This window comes from Stigmatopora nigra, chromosome 2 (genome assembly GCF_051989575.1).
Source record: "Stigmatopora nigra isolate UIUO_SnigA chromosome 2, RoL_Snig_1.1, whole genome shotgun sequence".
In the NCBI taxonomy this organism is placed as follows: Eukaryota; Metazoa; Chordata; class Actinopteri; order Syngnathiformes; family Syngnathidae; genus Stigmatopora; species Stigmatopora nigra.
In genome coordinates, this window is record NC_135509.1 from 10,547,120 (window position 1) to 10,573,987 (window position 26,868).

Consider the following 26,868-nt stretch of genomic DNA (forward strand, 5'->3'; position numbering starts at 1 on the left):
ATTACAACTTATGCTCATTAATACCTTGACCATAATAAATAAACATTCTACCAGATGGCAATAAAACTACTTAAAATAGAATTGTAAACTTTAAAGATTCCACTTTTTGCCCCACCCAAAAATCCGAGTTTAATTTTTCATTTAAATAAGATGCCATTTTGACTCTTGTAAAATAAATTCCTGATACTTTTTGCCTTTAAAAACAAATGTTGAGAATTGTATCTATTAATACTACTTAGTGTGAATGGAGGAAATATGCCTGAACTGCAATATACATACTACTATACACAGTATGAATAAATTAAAAATATTGACATAAAAATGGGATCCTCCTGCGGGATTACACACATCTCCACAAATAAATTGTCTTCTTGTACATTATGATATTTTTTCTCTCCTTTTTTTCCTGGCAATCCTGTTTAAGAATGTTTACTTACATAATGAGCACAAATGTTGGATGTGAATTAGCCTGTTAACACATTCACATTACACAAAACTCTCCTCCATGTTGGAGCACAATAGAAAGGAGTCGACCAGTCGCGGTTTGATCAACTGCTGATGGTCGGCGGCTTCGATGCTTTCTGGACAACCCGACGCCAGCCTCCTCAAGGCTGCCTGCAGGTACAGATCAGAACATGCTTGTAAATAAGCCTCTTACTTTACTGCTCTTTGACATTGTATTTTCTAAAACTTAATCAACGCTACCCTACCCTGCCAAAATAGAGGGCATGGACTCAAAAAAGGGTGTCAATTTTAACCCTTTCAGACACAGTGACTACGATAACTTGGCCACGGGGGGTGCTGGAGCCTATCCCAGACAACTGTAGGCACCAGGCTGGCGACACACTGATTTAATGGTCAGCCAATCGCAGGAATACATATATGAACGTCTTAATTTAAGCCACCCATTATTCTGGAATAACTTTTGACATTTGGCCAAATTAAATGATCAAGCAATGATTAGCAAACTCTAGAAAAACCTGACTATTTTATCCAGGTGTATTGAAAAGGGGGAGAAATAGAAAAGAAGACTGGTTTGGAGCCCCTGACGATCAAAATTGGCGACACATTTTTTTATTTCTCCTGAAAGGTTGCTTCAAACCATAATCACTCATTTCCTGTTCACTTCTAAAGTGTCTGAGTTTGGAAGATTTAGTCTGAAATTCTAGTTTCCACTGTGATTCATATTTCACATGTGTTCCATTAAAAAACCAGAATAGTTAAACAGCTAGTTGGGTCGACTACAATTGTACAAATGATGCAGAAAATTGCTGCTTTGAAGGTGGAAAAAAATAATTATCTAGTACATCATAGATCACCCTCGGCCAAGTGAAGACAGATCTTGCCCAATTAAATTCTTGACCCCCCCAAAAAGTACTCTTGATAAGCAGGAGTCTTAGGAAGAATAATAAGTCTGTATCTGTGATATTTACGTATCTGAACGTGTCTGGTAAAGAGATTTAGGATGATAAATCAATATAAATAAAGGCAAATACACAATCCAAAAGTAAAACATGTAGTAATGTCCCCAAAAACAAAATAACTACAATTAAATTTTCAAATGTTTGTTCCTTGCACAATATTTGCAATTCTTCTGATGTACTTTCCTCATTTTCATAGGATTCCATTTCATTATTACACATACAATTTGGATTGAAAAGGAATTTAATGCAAATTTTAATAATAAACAACACTAGGTATTTCAATGTTTACTGTTTTCAGGACATTGCGATTTTGTCTTCTTATAATTCCTCCTACTTACCAGGCAAGCAACCAAGACAGAGTCACTGTTATTCCGCTCCGTAGGGGATCGGCACAACTCGATGAGACGAGGAACGGCTGAAGGCATCGGAGGGAAAGTTCAAAGACATTGTTACCATCACTGTTACTTGAACAACAGAGAACAGAGCGGGTTTAATGACAAGGAAAGCGCAATTTATCGCTATTCAATACCCTTTTCAAGTTTGACCCTAAAAAAAAAAAACGTTGAAAGTAGAATTACCCCTCTGGCTGAGATACAGGCTTCTGATTAGGTCTCATTTGGCCAACTCAGAATCATTTACATTTGGAAGTTCTCATTTCAATTCCATGCATTCTAAATGCCCACCAAATATTAGAAACCTGGTGTCAGGGGCAAATTTGTGTTTTGTGAATGTAGAACTGTATGTTACAAAATAAAACAATCTGGTGCATGAATTGATGAGGAAAAATCCAAAGTACCGTTGAGTTGGATGGCAGCCTTTGCCAAGTCAGTGTCCCGGCTAAGGCGCGCCAGTGTGACCGCGGCCTTTTGCTGAACACGCTCGCAGGCAGCACCCTCGGATGGACTGGAGGAGGACGGCCTCTCGCTTAAAAGCAGCAGCAGTCTCTCCACGCCTGACATCACAAATGGAAAACAGAAAAAAAAATCAAATGGACCTTTAAGAGGCAATACATTATGTAAAATTATTGTCTATTTAGTATTTATAGCACAAGTGGGTTTTGTATTTCAAGTCCACTAAGCAGACTTTGATTGGCAGGCCTTGCTTGGCTATGACCAGAAATGGCATGGTGCTGCCATCTTGAGGAAATTGCTTGATCTACACACGGGGAATTTGTTTTATCTTTCTTATGAATATTATAAAGCAGTGTAGAAGCCCATGCAGGCACAGAAGGAAAAAAAATGCCACTTCTTAACCGGTAGGCTTTCGTGTATTTGTGAAGAGCTCACCTTCCTCATGTAGGACTTCACTTGCACACTGCTCCAACACTGATAGGTTTGCCAAGATGGTCACCACCTAAAATGTCATCGTTTGGGGTTAATGTCATTTTTTTGGAGTGGTTTTATATTTTGTAACAATGGCGAAACATAACCTGGTCCTTGGAATACGGCGTGTCCACTCGCTGGCGGTCCTTACAGGCCTCCAACAGTATGTGAATGGCGTTGAGCTGCAGCAGGATCTCGCAGGCCATACTGTCAAAAAATGTGATGTTGGCCAATGCTGCAGAAGCCAAAAGAAAGATCTCGCCACATGAAGCGCTCTCGCACAGGTCTGAAAGACAGAGAAAACTCTAGACTTAGATCAAATATACTCCAATGAGGTAGTAATATACCACCTTTCTTCAGAATAGATTCATTGTTACCACTTATCCTCACAAAGCTTGTGGTCTTTCAGAATAACTGTCTAAAAGTTCAAATGATGAATAAGAAAGCTATAAACTTTTTAATCCAGGAGAACCCAAATGCAGTACTGTGGGTGCAGGTTTTTGCTGCCACCAATCCAGCAAAGGCACTTTAACCAATGAGATTTCTGCACTGATTGCACTTGCAGGACACCAGATTGGTGTAAAAGTGGCCTCTTTATGGGTTGGAATGAAAACCTGCACCCACTGTGGCATTTTGTGGTATAGTCTGCCCACCCCTGTGTTAGCAGGTGGGCCTCACAGTTCTGGGGTTGGGAGTTCGATCCCAGGTGGGTCCTCTAAGTGCGGAGTTTGCATGTTCTCCCCCCTGAGCTGGAGTGGGATAGTTTTCCAGTTTCCTCCCGAACCCCACAAACATGCCTGGTAGGCTGGTTGAACACTTTAACTGACCCTGCTCCATTTCTATGGTGACTTCTGGGAAAGGCTGATCACTCACTGATGAGCGCGGTGACGATGTCGTGCATGCTCTCCAAGAAGCTGGCCAGGTGTTGTGTGGATGTGTGGTGTGGCGATGTGATCTGCGCCACCACTGCTGCGGCTTCGGCCCGGGCTGCCTCCTCACTTCCGTCGTCAGTCAATATATCCGCCAAACACAGGATGCCATCAACCTGTTTGGGCCCAAACAGTCATTTTCGGAACCAAGATGAACTTTTCGTTTTAAAATGATAAAAAGATAAGAAGGGTGACCCGGGCCTACGTGGGTTTTCTCCGGACATTCCAAAAAAACATGGAAGGCTGAATGAATGGACACTCTAAATTGCCCCTGAGGTTGAGTGAGTGTGCATGGTTGCCTGTTTTGATGCAGTTTAACATTTTTCCACATAGTGGCATTGTTGCACCCAAAATCCATAATATACACAGGCAGTCAAAAGTTTTGAGATACTTAACCATTCAGAAGGATGAGAAAGTGTCTCATAAATTTTGACCACAGTCAAACTAGGGCTATTTGTACTTCATATGAAATTTGGCACATGCACTTGTTATACTCATAAACACATCTATTTATATGCTACATACATTTCACATAATAACGTCATTCTAGGATTGGGATGATCACTGTTTTTTTTTATTTATTTTTTTAGTTATTGGTTTGTTTTTTATATTTTGTCACTACTGTTTCATAAAGCCAGCACTTTTGGAAAACCAAAGTTTGGAAACGAGCATGCAGAACAACACGCATCATCTATGCACCCCTGTCACACTTATCCACTGATGAGCTTCTGTGCACCCTCATTCACCCAACCCTATTTTAGTCCCCATGGACGTCAGTAGCAGTGACGTGGAATCCCCCCAGAGCTTCCTGGCAGCACCACCTCACAAAAGTGGGTGCTCCTCCCTGAGATTCCCTCACATTACTGCAATGACTGCAGTGTGGCTTGAAATTACAATTTTTAGAGGGTGCAAAATACTATATTGCCAAGAAAAGTATTATGAATTAAAAAAAGGCATGAAAACAAGAATTTCAATACAGTAATTCATCATATTGAATACAAAGTACGGGTTATTATTCATATATCATTTCACAGTATACATTTTCAACTGATTTGCATCTAAGTAACAATTGAGGTTACAGAAAAATATGTTGTTAATGATAAAAAATACATATATAAAATCTCAGTTGCAGACTGCATAATAAAATGGCCAAAAATACCAACCTGTGATCCCACATTTTGGGCTATTTAAGAAAAAAGTATCTTAAACTAATGAAGTGCTTGTTTTTAAAGCAAAATGTTGAACGCCCAACACTTTGGAAAGGCTATTATATCTAAATAAAAATGAATAACAAATGATACTTATAGCACTTGTTGCATTTTGTTCATATAGTAGTATAATACACAAATGACAAATGACTTAATTTGGCCTTCAAGGTTTTTGTCTACCTATCCCTGCTTCTTAAGAAAACTAAATAATATACAAATCTTTGATTTTAGGTGAAGAATGCAGTAGATCTATCCATGTTGTGTTCCAACCTATTGCAGCATTGCATTGCATATTTTTTATATGCCCCATTATAAAACTATGAGTGTGAATGACTTCAGAGTTCATGACTTTCTAAAAATTCCTCCTTGTCTGTCTTGTATCCCTGATTCTTCTCCCGAAAATCAAGTGAAAACACTTAAATAGTTATGTATCTCAATGCAGTGGGTGGTTTACGCTTGTTAGTTACACAGTTGTGTTAGTACTCGATTGGTCTCCAAGATGATTCATACCATAGAGGTCGTGTACCGATCCACGTGCACTCGGATCTCACACATCACAGACTAATCATCGATTCAAATCAGTGTATATATTTATACCTCAGATTCAAAGCAATGGAATTCATTTTTAAATAATAATGACATTTATACCTAAATGCAAACTGTATTAATCATCATCATCTTAAATCGTTTGTACAATACTAACAGTCAGGTGACACTAGAGAGTACACTATCTGTCAATCATCCAGTCTGCTACCCATTTTTTTCCTTTAATGGTCCATGTTGTGATTACACCAAGTCCCATTAGGGGATGAAAGCGAGCAGCGTATCGGCTGATAAACAGCAAATGCATACCACTGTCCTCCACAGCGACAGTTGTGTTTGTCGAGGCTGAGCGGACGCGGCTGACGGATGCTCCCCAGAGAACTCTGTGCTCGCAAGAAGCGGACTTTTGCTCTGAAAGGCTTTTCATGCCTGAATACTTCCCTTGCCCTCAATTTAGACTAGACAAACTACTAACATAAAATGCCATGTTCAAAACTTTATGGAATGATATTAGTCATCAAATGATCAAGAAAATAATATGTATAAACCTTTATCATTTTTTTATCAGTGCCAGATTATTTCAAAACTTGGTTCATTTTCATCCAAGCCTAGTTCATTTTAAATGGTGAAATATTGGAATCACCAATCAGGATCAGTGCAAGATTGGGAGTGGGTGTGTTTGTACCTTATCCAGCTGCTTGATGCCCTCCTCCACACAACAGATTGAGGCAACGGTCCTCAAAGCGTGAGCGTAGAGTTCTTGAAAGCGATCCTGGCGGCAGATCTTGAACAACGACACCACTGCTCCTTCCTGCAAACATTCACATATAAATTGCAACTGATCCATTTTAAAACATTTACCCCGTTTTCTTGCAAGTATCCAACTTCACTGAGGTGTCAGACTGAAAGTTTCACTCTACTTGATCCTAAGAAATGTGATCAGGAGCTCCAATATGGAGGTGACAAGCAAAGGTTCTGCCCCAACATCTCGGCTCAAGCACAATTAGCATTATCTCTGGTCGTACAAACATTCTGACTGGGGTCTTCCCAGGACCATGTCGGTCAGTCCAATCATCCATGCCTGAAAGAGCTGTCAGGTTGTGGAGGGCAGTGTGATTGGCCACTTCACTGAATGAACAACACATGGCCAGTCTAATGGCCTTATTAGGATAATGGTGCTACTTCTACAAGGTAATTCTACCTATTTGCACACAGATGAATACCTGGAAATGGAATTGCGTAGATATGTGGGGAACACATTTTGTTAAAGGTTTTTTATTATTTTTTCTCAGTGTTTAAATTTAATGCAATGTTTATACTAGGTGATGGATTTTCATATTGTTGTCACAGAAGTGATGACCTTCTGTTGATAGCTGCAAGGAGCACAAAATGAGACTTATGTAAACATAGTCCTTTACTATAGATTTAATTTACTACTAGATTGGATCAATTTCATTTTCCAGGATGTGTCATCAGAATGCATTGTGGGACATGATCTAGCTTGGAAGTGTATGGTTAGAAATAACCAAAATGCTATTTAAAAAGAAATGTAATTATATTTCTTGGGGAAATGTTACTTTATTCAAGAAATAATAGTTTTTTTTAAAACTGTTTTTTGGGGGTTATAATTAGGTAGAAAATGAATGTAATGGCAATGGAAATTGCGGCTTTTAAAAACGTAGACTGCAATGAAGCGAACATCTAAAAGACAGAACTCTCAACTGTGAGGTACTGCAGATGTGCTTCCAATCCTGGAAACATGCCATGCAGAAAATCAGTTGGGATAGAGTTCAACCCTTCAAAAACCCTGCACCGCCTTACTGCCTGCCACATAAAGTGGATGAATGGATTCAAGATGCATTGCTTTGGTAGATTATTTTTGTTAACGTTCAAGCTGAACAGGCTGGAAATAAAATGCTAGGACTTTTGTCTTGAATCCCACTGAGACGCATTCAGTAATGTGTTAAATTTTATTGATTTCACCTAGACGGTCGCTTGACTTTTTCACACTAAGTGAGCAACTACATCCTCGTTTATACTGACTTCACCTCCCAATATCATCACGCACCGGGCTAAAAATGCCTCTGCTCAACGACGCATTCGCACAAATTGAAACAACGCAGCATGCAATTCTATAATTTTCACCCCATTGCACATGAAACAACAGATCAACACATATTATTCACGCAGAGAAACATTTTATACCTGCCCTGTTGCACATATTAAATGTTACGTATTCTAATAGTATATTTAGATTGATATGTATTAATAGTAGATTTAACATCACATTTTATCCATTTAAAATGTATCCTCATAGAAATTAACTATTGTGAAATTTGGGCAGTTTGGCTTATAGTCAGGTTTGCTATTTTAAACTACTAATGACTATTAATATAACTATGTGAACCACTACGTCTTATTGAATCAGATATTTTGTCCAGGGGTATATTTCCCAGATCTTTTTAATTTTTTTTTTTTTTACTGAAAATGAATAGGCAATATGAGTATTTTACATCACAATATCTCTAAAAAAATTGACATAATACTATCCATCTGTGAGTCAGTCTGCTACAGTCTCACACTGACTCAATAATGTTGGACTGTTACTCACAACATTGTATGCATACTATAAACTTGAGTGTCACCACAAAGGAAATATCAGCTCTCCTTTCCAGCATTTAAAAATCTAATCACATTTAACAGGAGAAAGGAGGGGAAAAAGGAAAGAGAAGCACGGACTCTGCGGAAAATGATAATGAGGCTTGGAGGAGCTTGGACACTAGCCAGAAATTATGCACTTGGTCGTGCTGTGTTTCTGAGTGCATGAGTGCGTGTGTTCCAAGTGGCGGGATGTCGTTTAGTGGCCGTCACCACGACTAAAAGGGAGCCTTGCAACCTTCCCCTTGTCTTTAAGGTGGGGTGGGTTGATAGGTAGATTCGCCTAAACCACGTGATTAATGCACAACGCTAATGGGAACTGACAGTATTGATCGAAGGATCTGTGTGTGCCTTAAAGGCGGCCAGCTAACTAATGGCCCGATTGAGACTTTCTGTCTGATATACTTAGTCTGAGCTTGTGGTTAAACAGTCTTTTTTCCATTTAAAAGGCAGGATGCACTCAAAAGATAACCCAAATGACAATAAATTTGACATCGATTAGCAGACTTAACCATCAATTCATTGGAAATCAAGAATATCATTAGGGTAACTGGACCCGGTATGCAAAATAACCTGTGAGAGGGATCAATTTCCCCAAAGGCAACTATACCGTGGAAAAGATAAGTAGGAGGGAGTTTAGCAATCTGGGCTGTCTCTCATTACAAACTGCGGCAAGTTGGAAGCTGGGCTTGGCCAGATGAGAATTTATAATTGGGGCACTAAAATTAATTCCATAGCTCAGACATCATCTTTAGTGTTGACTGCTAATAGGTTGTAGCAATTTTATGTTAGGTATTGGAGTTTGACTTTGAGGTCCACTCTGAGCTGGAGTACCTTGGCGATAATGCTGCAGAGCTGTGGCCCATCCTGGGTTAAGGACAGCAGGTTACTGATGGCACTGCCAATAGTGTCAACGTTGTCTGAAGATTCAATCTGTTTTATCAGAACCTGCAAGCAGAGATTGGATTTCTGTCAAATATAAATCAAAGCAAAATGAAAAGGACAGCAAGACTTGAGGTATATACCTGAATCTCGTTGGCTAGTGCCATGTCAATCATGTTGCTAAACGAATCACTGACATCAGTCAGGATCTCGTGGATAGCATCCCTCATAGACTTCAAGAAGAACTCATCCTCAGTGTGTAGGCACCTGCATGGGAAATTTGCAATAAGTAGATGCTTTTTGAAAATCTGACTGCATTCAAGGTAATACTAATAATTCTACTAAAATATACACCCCAAAAGGAATTCCTATGTGGCAAATTAACTTTTTTATCATAGTGCAGTGGTGTATGGATTTAAATACTAAATTATATTTCTTGAAATACCACTACAGTTAACCCAACACTATTACTTTTACCACAATATATGTATCATTACGTATTAGTGACTTAATATACCTCTCAGTGATAGTCGTCAGCTCCAGGCATTTTTCTAGAAGAGATGTCTCAAACTGGAACAAAAACAAAACCACATGGTTAAGCGACATGAAATGACCATCTGAGTAGTTAAAAAATACAAAACAGATAACCTTCTGCATCTCAGGTGGCGTATTTCGTGCCGCACTGTATTCGTTCACCAAGGAACGCACGTGGCAGTTTGCCCGCACCGCTGTGCTGTGGACCCTCTGCCAGCGTCCCTTCTCCAGCCGCTGGAACATCTTGCCCAGCTCAGTGCTGACCACTAGGGCTCTTCGTAGGAGCGACTGCAGATTGTTGCGTGCCACAGTATCCCCCGCCGCTGTCCCCGCCCCAGCGGACACAATCAGCTCGGCCTGCTGGACATCGTCCTCCACCTCGATGGGCTTGGCCTGGAGCACGCACATGCACTCTACCTCCGTCATGTGACGCAGGTCTTCCATCCAGCGTTGGACCGAGTCTACCTGCAGGCACTGCAGGCGACTGCTGCTGGGTGGACAACCGCAAGAGTGGGAAAGGCACTTTTAGTCAAAAGCCCTGCAGAACATTTTTTTGGACAATGCAACCCATACTTTTGTAAGCAGTACATTTTACCATTCATGCATATTTTTATCACCCTTCGTATTCCATCCATCTTCATTGACGTTTTTACATCCAGTGTTTATCACATAGTTTCCATTGTCAAGTTAAGGGCCCAAATTTGTGGTTCTAGGCTACCCTTTTATTTACTCCCCGTGACAGCTGCTTATTACAAAAGTCCATTGAGTGGTGCCGGGTGTTGGAGTTGTCCGACAAGTGGCCGCACCAGGCAAACTTGTCAATACGAGCCTAATGAACTTCAGCTTAAGAGGGCAATCATGAATGCAGACAACCAGGGAGTCTTCCATATAGCTCAATGCCTTCAACATTTCAGATTTTCCTCCCCATGCGCAATCTGTAGTTGGCCACTCGAGACCAAACTGAAGGTGGATGTATAAGATTGTGGCTGTGTGCGCTGTCCAAAGACACATTTTCCATTGGCTAGCTGTCTGGACGCGTGACATTGGCTCAGCCAGGTATTGGGTTTCAGCTACACAGGACAAAATCATTAAAAAAGCCACAGCTCCATTTCTGTCTAATCCACTAACAAACCAAACAGCGGCTGGCGGTTTATGAAAGAAAATCAATGTGGGCTTTTGTTGGGGTCGTGCAAAGGTCTCATTCAGTGCGAAAAGCAGTCAACACCACCAATCCACCACAACAACAAACCCACCACACGGAAGTCTCTAAGCCAATCAACGGGGCACCGGAGGACTAAACATAGACAACAAGACTTTCAGCAAAACCCCACAGATAGCATAATTTCTTCTCAAACTCAATATCCACAATAGCCACTTAATCAGTTCTGATAAATTTTCAGAACTCCTCTAATTTACAGTCATCAATTCTCTTAATACCAATTGCTTTTCCTTAGGCTTATACTCCTCTTTGTAATCCTAAAGAAAAATCTGCCTATAACAGCGGTGTTTAACTCATCGATGGCAATAAATATAAAATCCATTTTAACCCTGAAAGCAGTGACAGATGTAATTAATTCAAGCATACCTTTAAATACATGTTTACAGTTATATTGAACTCTAAGGCTTCTATTTTCATTGTGTAATTCAAAGTAGTAGAAAAATCCTACTCATCTCCTCCACAAAAAAAGGAGAATTACGTCAACAAACATCAACAAAAGCTGCAATGAGAGTCACACTCAGACAGTTTGATGAGTGATTTTTGTTGTGGCTGACAAAGACAAAAGCCACGCATTTGCTCTCACTTTGGCATCAAATCACACAATTAACTACTTAGCGACACCTAAAGCAAGCTCGTCTGGGCGCAAAGCGCCGCATCTATTTGCCGTCAGAGCCATTTCCAAACCATTTTTCCGCACATTATATTACATCATTGCGTGAAAATGAGCCAGGCTGAATTTACTCGGCTCGCCAGCCACAGATCGACGATGATAGGGATGATGATAATAATAGGCCTGTTAGCCAGAACGGGGAAGCGGTGTACTAAGCTTGAAAAAGAAATATTTACATGCGGGGCCCAAAAGAGTGGTTCCAGCGTCAGATTCTCACTAACTTGAGCATCATTCAGTGTGAGCAGGCTATTTCAAACTTTTGCTGTTTCTCCTAAAATAGCTGACAGATTGCAACACTCACATTTAACAGGCATTGTGGACAGAGTGATATCTTCTTTCCTTTATGTTTTACCAAAGAGGAAAAGTCTAAATTGTCTTGATTTCCCCAAATGACAAAGCATTCAGGTTGAAAGTGCATCAGATGATGGAAACCTTCCAGGTATAAAAAGTCAAGGTGACTAAATTTATCCAAAAAATCATTTACTGTGCCCAATTACTGATTAAGCGAAAAGTGAAACTTTGTGTGATTCATTTTTGAAGCATTGGCTTCTTTCGGAGAGCTTGCCAATGAGTCACCGTTCTGTCTAATGATGTTTCCTCCTCCAGCGCAAGTCTGGCGCATAAGTGAGCACTAAATTGATTTGAGATACTTTTGGTGACAGAACTTTAAGTAACTACTGTGCATATAAAACATTTAGTCATTTCCCATTGTCTATTCTGCTTCATCTTGTTCAGGGTAAGACCATGACTACTGACTTCTGTTCCTGCTTTGGCAGGCAATGTTTTATGGTTCCATAAATTAGTTTGCAATAATTGCAACACCAATAAAAGCAATATGAAGAAACAATTGTCCTTCAAAAAGATCATTGTCACCGATTTTTTTTTATTTCACAGTATCACTGAGAATTTGGACACTTAGGGGCGTCTCCCCAAGATAGATCTTTGGTACATCCTCAATGAGAAATGAGAGGGGAATTCATATGACAAACATCCTCACAACTCACAAGGTATGACTCAGTGCATTTGCAGATGAAAACGGTGACTTTGTGCCAAAATACAAATGGACTGTTAGATTGAATTTTCGCATAAACTCACTTTAAAGCTCGAAATTCTCTTAGCCACTCCGACATTCGTGCAGGTGTGCAACAAAGCAGATGTTGCCGTTCAACTACGGCAGTGAAAGCTCAACTGGAACTAATTTGCGACTAAGGGAGGGGTGTGGTCGCCCAGAATATTGACTCAAAAAGCCTCAGATGATTTTGCTTTAAAGAACACTACTTGGATGAAGATTGAGCTAGCGTTGCTTTTACGCCCGTTGAATGATGAACAGCAAAACTCCATGCTGTTACCCACAACAGAGTTCGGGCTCTGAATGAAAGCAAAAGACAGTTTTCCTCACAGCAATGGTGGAAAACTTGTTTTGTGTGGGGGCCAGATTGTAGATATAGTGGCCCCCCGGGACTAATAATAACTGTGAAAACACAAACATATAAGCACCCAAAGGATAGCGTTTTAACAGACATCAGAATCCAGTATGTGGCTTGGCTTTTGGTCCACGAATAGAAGGGGAAAATCCATAGGTGATCTTATAAGGAACTGATAATTGAAGTGCAACAGGAAGAAACTTGCACAAGGAATTTCTAAGGCTGTTATATTGTTTTTTTTAAAGATGTACTTCAGAACCCACTGCAATGAGACCATCTTACTAGTTTGTGCGTACAGTTGTTGTGTAAGATTAACTACATCTCCGTACAAGCTGATAGAGGCAGTCTTAATCGGTCCTGTTTCAATCTCTTGAAGCAATTCGTTAAAAGAGAAAGAAGGAAGTAACTTATCACTCTGTCATTTTTAATGGCTGCCATGGCGCCAAATACTACCAAAAATGAGAGAAGAGCGTCCGGCTTGGCAACTGGTTTGGAAATGTGGGCAGAGAAGAACACACACGCAACCACCATCATAGATTTGGCTTGGACTGAAGATGGGAAAACCAGAACACGTCTGAAAATAAGTCATATTAAAGACAAACGACTTGAAGAATCACATTTCTTGCCACTAAATTCAATGCAAATACTTTGAGTGCATCAAGCCACAGCAGCTTTTATTGCGTCCGGCCGCAACAACATTGACCGCATCACAACTGCATTGACTACACTGGAGTGCAACTCCAGTTACTGTCTTTGTGTTTAGGAGTCACTGCAACAACTACTCAAGGTAGATTCTCCAGCTGTATTCAGTGTAGAAAAGCTTAGTAAATCCCTAAGCAGTCTTTGGAGTCTATCAATGTGTGTGGAAACACTGTGACTCGTGTCCTATTGAAGATCGTCAAAGCAAATGGTTTTAAATGGTACTCCTGCTGTAGGTCAACGTCCACGTGGAAACTAGGATACTGCCGCCCCAAACTGATCCATTTGGTTCCTCGTGGAAAGCTACGACAGACATATGATTGCCAGATGTTGCTGGTCGACCTTTCAAGTGAAGCCAGGAATTTGCAAGCAGTCAATTTCACCGACACGCTCGTTCGTTGTCAATGTGGTCGTCACTGTTATTTCTTTTGAGTTTATTTGAACCCTGCACGTCTGCTTACAAGAAACTGACTCCATGCACGTGTGTTCTCATGCTCAGTCTTACAAACCATGTCTTTGCTAGTGGTGATTCAATAAATCCCTGAGTGATAGTTTATCTAAAAACGGGGACTTTTTTTAGGTAAGAGCACACCATGTTTTGGTTTCCAATGTGCATCCAGATGTTTTGAGGTAGTAATGTGTATTTTGCACATGTGTGGATCTAAGGTCTCCACCCTGGCTTGACTCTCATTTGTGGAGCACATCTTAGACTTGGGCAGATAGAATCCGTGAATGTATCCTTCATTCTCTTCAATTTCAATAGACCCTGTGTATTTCTGTATATTTTAAATTCAAAGTGGCAAGGAACTATCGACACTTCTTTTGATGCTATTTAAAAAAAAAAAAAAAACTATTGATTATACCTTTTATCTAGCTGTATACCTATTATCATATGGTTTTTTTGTTGTTGTTGTACTTGTGGGATGATGAGTGACGTGCGTGTATAACACAGCAGCTACCCAAAGCTTCAATTTTGACTAGGAATTTGTCAACCACCAAGCAGCTCTTATCAGTCATAATTCCATTCATCTTCTCGCAATGATGCACAACCACACACTTCATCCCCAGAACATTATCGGGCGCCAAAGTGGGCCCTATACTTTCAAGCATAGCACGTTATTTTAGCCAATGATGGCCGCTATTATATTATTATCAATGCGGCCTAGTGGCTGAGTGGTTTGCACGTCGCTCTCACGGTGGGGGACCAAATCCAGGAAGCGTCCCTGTGGGCCTTCTACTTGCCTGCTGGGAGAAGACGAAAGAGAGCTGCTCTGCCTGGAGCTGCACTGCGGCGTTGCCATCCTTTCGTCCACCTTTCTGCTTTAGGTTATCACCTGGAATATGAAAAAAAAAATCACATTTAATTAGTTCTGCGAGGAACAGGAACAACATGCTCATCCACTATAATCTCTCTGTATTGATCCGCTACCAAGTGTCCCATTCCTGTCCCGCTTTCCCTTTGCTGTAACTAATTCAATTATGAATGAAATGCTTTGTTAGGAGTCGCTGCGAGGCTGCTTTGGTGTGCCAGCAGAATCATATTTCTTATCTTCTAATTTATTGGCTGGCTGCCAGCCAGGGCTGCTCTCTCTCTCTCTCTCTTTCTCTCTCATCGCTACTTTGAGCCTTAAGTGCCGCAACTTTATTCCGTCCGTTTTTATTGATGAATCCCAGTTGGATTAGTCCATTTTCAAGTGAGAGATGCCACGGATGCACTCTGCCCCAATCCCCTCACTGCTGCTGCCTTCCGGAGAGCCTATTTCTAATCCATTTTAGTTAATGATGCCCTGTGGGGCGGCTGCTCGTTTTATGTTTACTGTGGAGTTTAATTAGAAAACAATTGTACAAAGTGACAATCCGTCTCACTCACACAAAACACAATGATGTTCTATTTCAACTTTGGTGCGATGTTTTTTCTTCAAAACTCCTTATATTGCCTTTTAGATAAGTAGGAACTGGACTCCCCTACCCTAACTCTCATGGTCGTTTACAAAATGAAATGAAAGCTGCAAAAGGCTGTGTTGTAAAGAGATGTTTGAAGGGTAACATATAAAGTGTAGCATGTTTAAGTCAGTACAAATTATGGTCATGTCAAAGAAAACGAAGCAATTCATTGTACTCTGAAAAATAAGTCTGTAAAAAGTCTAAAAAGAAAAAAATCTGATTACAGCTACTCTCCTTAGGTCCCCAATGAAACAAAATTGCCAATTGAAGTTTACCAGACACTTAGAACTGGAACTCTTATTTTTTGGCCAGACTTGCTGACCATTTGTGCTTGGCTGCACACTTTAAATTCAGTAACCGCAACAATTTGTAGACGGCAGATGGCAGGAGAGACAACAATTTCTGGCTGTTTGGTAGAAAACCGAGAAAAAACATATTTTGTGGAATCACAATTGAGCTCCTTAGGGTCACAGCCAATGACAGAGACATGTTCCAGTAGGTTCCATAATAAGCTCTCATGAAGATGACCATAGAAATGGAGACCAACTTCAATCATGTAATTTCGTCAATGATCACTTTGAAAGTATGACTAAGTAATTCTAAAAGAAGAAGGAAAATATCCTCATCACACAGATGGCATTGCTTTAGCTTGAGAAGCTAGGCTGCCAATAATTCCATGATTTTCCAGTGTTTATTTTAAATGGACAAAGGCAGAGACGGCAGATTTTGAACTTCCCAGCATGTCACTGAAGCCGCAAATGTTACACAGCACCAGATTTGCTTTCACGGATGAGAGAACTTTGATGGCACACCGGCCAATTTCCATACCTGTGTGGACTTTTCTTTTCATGTTAGGCAATGAAATGTGAGACACTCTCGACTGTGGCTTTACCCCAGCCGGTGGGCTGCAGTGTCAGCGGTAAGGTAGACTGAACAAAGGACACCCCTGTTTCAGCTTTTTTGTCATATCGGCTAAAACAACAAACTCTGAATGCATGTGTACGAAGAAAATTAAAAGCAAGAATCGTTGCTAAACTTGCATGCGACCTTTGATAAAGTGTATAAAAGTTGGGTAATTACATTGTTAGATACTTACTTATCAATCATAATCAGCAGCAATACTACCATGCAAAATAAATACTCATCAGACAGCATCAATCAAAACAGCACATAGCACTCAATAAATCTTGAAAAAATCTCTATTAAGTCTATTGATGCCAAATTAGCCATGAAATTCAGTCTCGCCAGTTTCGCCTGCAGTTGGCCGGCAACCAATCCAAAGCATAACCTGTCACTTGACCAAAATCAGATTGAACCACATCCAGCTCAATTTCACACCAATAGTTAGGATAAGCCTAAGATTTTTGATTTATTTGTTTTCTTGCAGCTTTCCTTCACTAGACTTTGATACAAGAACCACTAGTTGACAAGGCTTTGCTTCAGGTTTTCCCCCTCTTTGTTTACGATAATAGGAAAAACCAAGTCGGGTGAGAAAGAAAGCTCAAAGATAGCATTTACGCTGTGAACTGAGCTGAGTGTCTCTACGAATCACTCTCATGGAGTCACTGTGTAAAAATAAATGCTCAGTGCTTTGATGTCGCTCTGTGGTGAGCTTGAATAACTTCTTGTAGACTTTATGACAGACCGATGACATTAAAAGAAACCAAAGTGGTGGCTTCTACAGAGCATCCGCCTAGTCCCCAAAAAAAGAACAATGTGGTAGCCCTCTTCCGTGTTTTCATTGTTTTAATTCTTAATTCATGTTTGTTTTGGGTTTTGGTGGACTTTAGTGGGATTGCAAACTGTATTGTAGTTCATTAAAATGTTTTCCTCTTCTGTTTACTGGCCACTTGTTTCTTTATCTCTAGTGGCTCTAAATACTCTGCATTCCACTGATTACATTGACATGGACCTCCCCATCTCATGAGCCCTGTTTTTGCTCCCCGTAAAAGCTGATATTTGGACTAATAAGCGAGGGAATCATACAACTGTAAGGCTATTTTTTGCTTTTTGTACGAGGTATATCTTCGCCAAATTTGGTGGCTAAACCATTTTAGACTTGACGCGGTGATATAAATATTGCTACTGAATGACATGGCCCACCGTCTTCTACAGCCTAATGATGGAAAAACAGGGGTGAAAAGGTAACATCTATCTCTAGAATGACAGGGAAACCCTTCAAAATGACACAGATGCTGCCAAGTAAGCTTGAGTGATGCTATTTCGGTGATATTTTACTACACAACAACAATGTTGAAAAAAATGAGCAGGTGACAGTATGGAAAGTGGAAGGTGCATCATAGGTAAAACAACACAAGTTTTTCTGGTTTGCCACCTTCCAGAATGAATAGTTTATTGCCCTTTTTAACATGCAAAAACTCACATGTGATTCTATTATTATAGAAAAAAAGAAAATAAAAATAAAATATTGATTCATTTATTTGACCTTGTGAACTAAATACTAATGACAATAATTAACGTACAAATGAATCATCCTTACTAAAAGAAATAGTCCATACCTCCAAAGACACGGCCATCCATCCAAATACATTTTAACTGCACTGCTGACCAACTATCCAAATTAACTGAGAAATAAAGTCGTGAGAAAGCAGCTAAGACACTCCATATGGACTGCTTGACTTCTGAGACCTGGATCGAGTACAGGTAGAGGATCACTTTGGATACATGACACCGGAGAAGTGACTGCCAGAAAGGCAACGGGAGCTGCTTAATAATGAAAAAGGCCTGCAAAGAGGCAGCAGCACACACATCTAATAGTGGGGAGTCGTCCTGACATAATTGGACACAGGCACACTGCTCGGCCACCTTAATGTAACAGTTGTAATCAGCCATAACGAGTGGTCGCACATGTTGCTAACAGACCTTGTCAGCGCCCCACGGCACTTTACACACCGTAGGCTGCAAACGTGTTTACGTTTACACTGTTTTATTGTAAAAATGTCCCTAGCGCAGCGACCACACCAGGAGTGGACTAGAAACTCAACGGGTCTGCTACCATGTTGTGTTTCCAATGCGATAACAGAAAATTGAATCCTTGCCAGTTTTAGGCTGCAAGTGCAGCGTTACACGTAGCATTTACAAAACTATGAGTGCTTCCCAGGCACAATATATACAATAACGATACGGAAGTGAACCCATCTCGTGCTTCGGCCACTCAGCTACTTCATAAGCAAACCCAGAGCAGCTCAGTCCTGGGCGCTCCATGGTGAGCATTGGTGTATACTGTTTCACGTGTACGATTTAGTCTTTACAGCTGGACTTGGTGGAATCCAAAGCTAAACGTGGCAAAAAAACTAAAAGTAGACTCAGTATTTCTTCTCTGAAACATTTCCTATGAAAACTCAACAATGAGGTTAGGAGATATAAATATAGCTGATATTTTCGGTTAAAATGATTGGATGTTTTTCAAAACCAAAAAGATGACCTCAGTTTTTGCTGAGAAACCAACAATCGGAAAAAAAACAGCAGCAGTGCTTCAGAACATTGATGTAAATGAGATAGATTAAGTGATTTGTTAAAGATTGAGCCATCAACATTCTCTTTTCCAGAACCAGAACTTTGTGGTAAAAAAAGTTATACAAGACAGAAACAGACCAAAATACTTTCCAATCTCCGTCATTTGTTTTTGTACAATAGAGACTTTTTTTGTGATTTTGCCGGCTTTTCCCGAGCATTTTAACCTGAGTACTGTACCATCTGTGGGCCGAGCTATCCCAAATCAAATGCCTAATTGGTAATGTCAGGTTTCTTGATTTATTTTTATATCAAATGTCTAGCTTAGGCATGGTCCTTGTCACTGGCAGTTAAATTTCTACATTCTCTTTGTAAAGTTTTAGTTTCAATTAGAATGTATTTACATTCTTATAGATGTGGTAAGAATATGAGGTCAGACTAAAATATTTGTTTGTCATTCTTTAAATCTTTCTACCTGAGACTTAATTATGAAAAAATTATGGTTTTGGCTTTGGAAACGGTGAAGTTTGAGTAATGTTTAAAATGCATACTGTAAGCTCTTACAGATTTTATTTTAAAATATAACCTGTATAAACTTAGCCATTAGTTCTTTGCTTTTATTAAGTAGTCCGTGTTGTGTTCCTTTTCAGTCCCTTACAGTATTATTCCTTGTGTCTTTGTTATCCGACAGTAGATGCTAAAATAAACTGGGGCCCCAGCTATGACTCCCTACCAGTTTAAGAAAGGGAACATTACGGGATTGTTGTGTCTTTGGATTCATAAAATATTTTCATTTGAAAAGCCACTTTTGTTTTATTTGCACATATTTCTTCTGTTTCGCTGCTGGGAAAATACTGGCATTTACTGAGCAAGCGGTGAGAAGGCTACTGCAATAAAATATGCCATGTAAAAACAATATTAATGCCATTTCATGCTTTTCTTTCAATCTTGGCCAACAGTTTTTGAGTCATAAACTCAAAAAAAACCTGCCTACAGTCTCCAAGTTGGACGTGGAGCAAGTAAAGCCTGTTCACCAGTCGTATAAAATAAAAGCATGTTTAAACTTTTTGCCTTTTCAAGCATTTTTCTGTGCTTTGAGTGCTTCTTCGGGATCATTATTGTTCGGAAGAAGCCAGAATCTTCCCTCCAAACTGTTATAATTGTAGCGGTTAACTGTAATTTACTCCAAAACCTCTTGATAGTCCCCTCATTTCATGATTCGATTTTCCCAGATGGACTGTGGTTTATTCTCTTTGGCAAAGATCATGACTTTGAGAGGACAATTCTGTCTGTTTCTTTAGTCATGTGAACAGCAAGCTGCCTGGAGATAGTCTTGCAGCTTTTACCTTAAACATGCTGTCTTTAATTTGTAATGTTCAGTATTTCGTATACACCACGGCACCAAACATTGCATTGCCTTGTCATCCTTTTAATAGGCTATCTAAAGGATTAAAGTTTATATACATATGTGATCCTCATTAGAGGACAAACCTTGGCTGAACATGCCCTCAAGGTCAAATCATTTTCAGTCTTGAACTAAACTGTGGATTCCGTCTTTTTTCAACAATTCATTGATCTCTATTTTTCTATGGCAGCCGAAACTACAACTGTGCCCAACAGGCTTTTGGAGCACTTTCCGCCATTCTCACTTCTCAATCAAGCCAAAAATGACCTCACTCGAATTCCTGTCTCATGGCTCCTTGAAGCGAGATAGAATGCGTTGCAAATGGCATTAGCCCCAGCATTACATATCAAGAAGACCCGGCGACTACTAGCACCAATCCATATACGTCATTATAGGCATGCTGAGCATCCAACAACACCCACGCTTATGTATACACATATAGATTGTTTAAATATAAGACCTCACACATGGTACTACAGAACATCCAGACCACCTAAAAAAATATTGAACTTAACTAAATATTGATTAATTCTTTTATATGTACTGTCCCTTTATTAAATAAATCAAATTCCAATTCAAGTTACAGTTTAATAGATAGCTTCTTATGGCAGTCTCATCATGCTCTCATAATTATGACATCACGCCTGTCATAAATGAATGCTTACGGCAGATGTCGTTCAGTAAGTGATTGACAAAACGATCATTGTGTGTTTGGGTTATGTCGTTTTACTGACTTTGTTTGCAAGCGAGGCAAAAGGACCAAATTTGGCCTTTTTTTCTCAGCGTGTGCTGTGTCAAGGTCAGAAAAACAAAAGTCACCTCACACACACTACACACACACACCACACCACAGTATAATGGCATAGATCATTTTTCAGACATCTGATGATGCAGCCTTTGCTGAAAAATGCTACATTTAAGTCTAATCATCAGTGTCGTCATAACCGCCTAATGCGCACGAGGCAAAGGCACAGCTGTTTGACATTATATGACCGAGGGGAGGTAGGCAGGCTGCTTCTAGGGTGGATGCATTTAGACAAAATGACTGGAAACAGGGAAGCCTAGGCGGGAGGATCCACTGCGCCAGATCCAAGCCTAGCAACACACACACACCACTTCAAGGATATTTTATTTGGGGCGTTTCCCAGCAGCATCCCCAGCAGACGCGCCAGCCAAATGAGAGCCACATGGGGTCAACTAAAGTAAATAATGCAAAGAATGCACAGGAGCAAGTAATGCAAATGCATGCTACTTTGAACTATTTCAATGTCAGTGATTGACGTGAAATCAATTTCAACTGGGATTGGTAGCAGTGAACGATCACATTTCACAGACATTGACGGACATAGACGCCCTATCTAACAAAGCATACATTTTTATTTATGATAAAATACGTGGAAATAATTGATCAGACTACAGATGATTAAGTAATGAAAAATTCTATGAAACTCAACAGGGAAAGTAGTCACGGGTCTACTGTCAGCTCCCTTGGCGCCAATACAACAATCTCAGTAGATTTCAGTCCGAGCTTCCTTCCAATTAGCAGATGGACTGAAGCAAGGGACTTTTGATGTTGCACTCGAAAAGCAGAAAGAAAAAGCAGGTCATGGCAAGAAAAGCTTCGGAGGGCTACTCTAATTCAAGCAGTCAAATATTGATCGGCTCTGCGGCCTTGGAGCCCCACGCCGGCTGCCATATTGGAGCCACCTACGCAAAAATTTATACCTGCACTCTCATAATTGAGTCAACCGTCAACGTCGCCCACGGAAAAGCACCGTGCAGTGACGTGCACGGTGTGTGTACGTACTTTCTTATTTTTGTGTTACCCGGATTAAGTTATGCCATGGCTACCGACCGATTGCTGGGAGGAGTGTTGTTTTCGTGAACAACGACAACAACTAAAACAAATTTTCATGACGATGATGTAACGAGGACAGGATAAAAAGATGTTTGGGACTATTTTGACAAAACGAGACAGATGTTTGTGTTGTTGTGTGTGTACGTCCTCGCGGTGTTTGGTCATGTCCTCCATGTGACATGGTATTATTATTTGTACTTTAGTACATAGAGGGGCAAAAATGATGACTGGAGTTCTTCAGTCAGCCCAGTTTCTGTGATCACAGCAATAAATTGTCTGAGCATCTGTTTCTACACCACTGGGGGTAAAATATTGTCTGCACTGCACTGTCAAGATCAAAAGGTAGAGTTAAAAAAAAAACAGCAGACAGACTAACAAAACCAATACCAGAGAGGTACTTTCTTATTGATGCAAGATGGAGCTGAGTTAGAATGCAAATCCCTATGTAAGAATACACTTCATATATGCATCTGCTATGATCTGAACCCAATAACATGTTAGCAAATGTAAAATGTTGTTAATTGTAGGCATACTTGTGAATATGAGAGGTCCTCCCCTGGAGTCAAAGCATGGAGAGACTGTCCAGCTTTGTCACAGATGATGTTGTTGAAGAGTTGAGCATAATTAAAGTTGCCACACCCTCTTTTCGTCTTGTACAGCAGCTTTATTAGAGGACGGGAAAGTGTCCTGCATGCTAAGCTATCATTTTGGTGTTAGTTTGTGAGTGGAGAAAATGGTAATCATGTACACTTAACTTTGGATAGGATGATGTCACGAAGGGGCCAGACAAATTGAAAAGTGGCACCGTCAAAAACTGTCTTGGACATGTAGTTTTTCCAGTGGTTAGTTTTCTAAGTCGAAATCAGACCATGAGAAAGAAAACTGCACGAAAATGGATAGAATTTTATACACATCTTTAGGGCTGTTCATCTATTTTTCTTCTTTGAGGGACTTGTTCACAAAAGCTACTCAGATGTACCACACCAATCTCACAAGACCACAACCACGGTCACAAGTTGACAGAAAAGTTGAATAAAATGCACCACACCAGTCACAAAAGATGAAAGGAAAAAGTCACACAAGATCCAAACCAAGATCCGTAAAAAGCTTGCAAAAAGTCCGATTCAAAAGTTCCAGTTGGGTACCATTATTATCATGAAGATCTTTTGTTAACAAAACATCCAATTAGAATGCCGTCCATCACCTGTACCCAAGTGACAGAAATTCTGAGTCATTCATTCGCTTCATTGTTATTTCAAGTTAAGGTGGAATGGGAAAAGACCACTACCAAAAATAACATGACACTGTCATACATACTTTGTACAAAATGTGCCAGGAGCCTGTATAAAGAAATTTTGAGAAGAATTCAGTAAATCAATAGAAAATGGTATGAATTGTTTACAAAAAGTTTTGCAAAACCTTAAACTTCCTCAAAGTTCCAAATAGACATAAAACATAAAAACAATCATCACTTGTGTTAACAATTAGCAAATATCATCAATTTCAGAAGTTCTCCAATGGAAACTTTTCTTTGGACTCACCCCTGTTGCTGTTGTTTAAAAAGGTTAAGTGTTCCCGCCGGCATTCATAGCTACACCATTTGGATTTTTTTCAGTTTTCCCTGTCCCAGAGCTGTGTTACCGAGCCCTACTGGAGCAAAGCACTGTGCAGACTGGCCTGGCTGGAGAAAGCCCACATCCCACTGTCAGTCAAGTGGTGGAGCATAGTTTGCGTCGGGCCATGGTCCAAACAGACGTGAAGTTATTCTATTTCCGTCTACTGCCATGTGACCACTGCCACTACTGCAGAATGGAGGGGCGGGAGAAAGTCTTGTTGTAATTGCATACTGAGATGTAATTGCATGACAAGGTATAGGACTTTTTTTTAGAAGGAGACTCTGGAGAAGGAAGGGGAAAAAAACATAAATAAATGAGGAGCTGGCTTCCAGATGTGTGGGCAAAGGGGAGGAGAAGTCAGCAAGGGAGGGACTGAAAAAGATGGAGAGAAAGTGCTACAGCTGCAAAAACCAAATCCCATTTTGGACCAGGCGCAAAGCCTGTTTACCTTCCCGGGAAGGCATTGCACGCAGGCGAGACGGAAGAGGGGGGGATTGCGGGAAAGTTAAGAGGACGTCGGGTCAGACTTTGTTGTTTCTGGACCCGTACCGCCTTGACTTGTCCCACCGGTGTCTGCTTTCACGCTTGGAAGTGACACCCTCGTGGAAAAACCAAGTCAGGAGGGGGGGAAGCGCTCTTCATAAACGGCGAAAGAAAGTTCAAGTCCAAACGGCAGCCGGCTGGTTCACATTAGCTTACGTAGTGACTGAATAACGAGTTGGCTACACATTCGCGCCTTTAGTCTGTAAATATCAGTGTAAATGTTCTGCTCACGTTTGACCTAATTTCCCCATAAATGTAATTGGAGAGTTCTTGCTCACTACAGTACAGGAGCCACACACTTTAATTTTCTGGAAAAAATAATTCATTAATTAATCTTCTGTGCAGCGAGGGTCAAAGGGGCCAAAGGTGGGGTACACACTGAATTGCTTATGAGCCAATCACAGGGCACAATGAGACAAACAACCATTCGCGCACACATTCTTATAGGGACGATTTGGAGTGTCAATAGGAATGTTTTTAGGGTGTGGAAGGAACCTTGAGTACCTGGTGAAAACCCATACAGGCATTGAGAGAACATGCAAACTCTACATAGGAAGATGTACTAACCTCTCTGTCACCTTAGCAGTCAATAACATTTTTATTTACAGTGGCAGATAAATGTGACTTTGTTAGGCGTTAGGATTACCGTTTTTTAGTTGGTTTTCGACAACATCCGGCCTGCTCCCGAGACTTGTTAGACACTTGTATAGCAAGCATGGCGTTGGGATAGTCCAGCGTAGTATGTCCTTTCACAAAATGCTATACGAAAAATAGACAGCTTATTAGAACGCTATGTTTACATAAAAAGGAAGGTTGTTAATATTAGTGCATTGCTTTAACGTAGAAATAAGAAAGAACAGAAATAAGCATTGGGACAATGTGTGGTGGGGGGGTTGGCAGAGGTTATAGGATGCATGATTGGTCAATGGTCATTTGGGGTAGAGTTTGCAAAAGGTCAATGAAGTCTTAGTTGAGTTTTATGGGAGAACCATAAAGTTAATTTTAAAAAGCAGTAAAAGAAAAACAGGCATCTTCCAAAGCTCTCTGGTTTGGAAACAGCTTTGTGGTGTTGGATTCTGGGAATGAGACTGAGGCTGGGGTCGTCTTCAACTTGGATTTTGGTGGGGGTTTGAGTTCTTTGACATAAACCCTCTAATTTCTATGTAAAAGAACCCCATGCAGTGCATCTGTGTGCCATTAGCAGCACCATTGCTGTCTTTTTACATCACTACTGGAAAACGTGCTCCAAAACCAAAGCGCGACCCACAAAGCTGCCTTCCAGCTGCCCCCCCACTCATCCCCGTAAAGTACCAGAATGCGGAGATCAGATGTACATATTTTTCCTCCGCTTGCGTCGTCCAGGAAAAGTTTCCGAGCGGATCCCATTGTGGTTGTGGCTCTTCTCCAGTTGGATTCTAAGACAGGCATTCATGCCACTAGCTTCACTCACTTATTAACCATACAGGTTTATTCAGCCAGCATGTTTCCACAATACACATTGTTAAATATTTTCCTTCAATTACAATAAAAAACTGTCTTGTACTGGTTTCAGAATGGCGATAAAATCCCTGCCCGCACTAAGACACACATTTGCCGCTTCCAAATAGGATCAACTCTATTCTGTTTCGCAATTTCATCCTTTTCTAATGATGTTATGATGCTTGGTACGCAAACACAGTTGCAAACATACCCTTGATTTGACATCAAGCTTTTTTTCAATCCGGAATTGAGTTGTTAATTTTAGATTTCTTTAACGTCATTTCTTTATGTTCAAACAAAGAAGTGTACTCTCAATATTGTTTTGTAACATCTAAAGTTTTAGAAAAAGCTACATTTGAAGAACAGAAAAGTGACAACATTCTCTTTGTACTTTGTGGCATACGCAAGATGACAGATAGCATTTTTAAGTTTCTTGAATGTGAATGTTAATGCCATTCCAAGCAAAATATGTACAAGAGCTGCTATGCCGTTGTTATGGCAGAATCATATCCTTGTTGCAGAAGGAAAAAGGCGGCCAAAAATGTAAAAATCCCAGGATAAATTCCAATTACCCAGTCATTAGAAAAAAAAGTTCTAAATCCCCCATAGAGACAAAGATATGAACTTTTGTATAACAGCATTTACCTGTTGTAGCTCCTGTGCCTATAAACTATCCAGTCTGTTTCCATGTTTCCCTCTTCTGACACACCTGAATCGAGTTATCCAATCAGCAGCAAGCTCTCCAGAAGCCTGATACTGATCATGAGTATTTGCTTCAGGTGTGTTGGTAGAGGGGGACATGGAAAACAGACTGGAAAGGGGTCTACTTCTTCAGTACTAATACATGCAAAGTGATATCATGTTGATACACACTTCTGTAGTAACATATTTGCTGGAATCGATTTTAATGAATAATTTTATTAATAATGATACCAAATCATTTTTTAAGAGTCATATTCACCAACTCTGGTCCTGCAGGACACCGGTTTTAAAAAATATGATATGTAGTATATTGACTCTGATTAGGATGATTATTT

The 26,868-nt window shown here is 40.2% G+C and overlaps 1 protein-coding gene across 3 annotated transcripts; it reads right to left on the minus strand.

The window, feature by feature from the left end:
• Nucleotides 1-26,570, minus strand: insc (INSC spindle orientation adaptor protein). Of its 3 annotated transcripts, none has more exons than XM_077710269.1 (14): nt 26,477-26,570; nt 24,999-25,111; nt 14,755-14,846; nt 9,615-9,987; nt 9,484-9,536; nt 9,110-9,233; nt 8,919-9,032; nt 6,112-6,237; nt 3,620-3,791; nt 2,854-3,032; nt 2,711-2,777; nt 2,221-2,376; nt 1,763-1,839; nt 1-615 (listed from the first exon to the last, which is right to left on the minus strand). In XM_077710269.1, the coding sequence occupies exons 3-14, from the start codon at nt 14,811-14,813 to the stop codon at nt 487-489; spliced, it is 1,629 nt and encodes a 542-aa protein (XP_077566395.1). In that variant the 5' UTR covers nt 14,814-14,846; nt 24,999-25,111; nt 26,477-26,570; the 3' UTR covers nt 1-486. The 3 variants fall into 3 exon arrangements, with proteins under 3 accessions (XP_077566395.1, XP_077566396.1, XP_077566397.1); XM_077710270.1 differs by lacking the exon at nt 26,477-26,570 and adding an exon at nt 25,664-25,784; XM_077710271.1 differs by lacking the exons at nt 24,999-25,111; nt 26,477-26,570 and adding an exon at nt 23,735-23,813.
• Nucleotides 26,571-26,868: the final 298 nt, after the last annotated feature.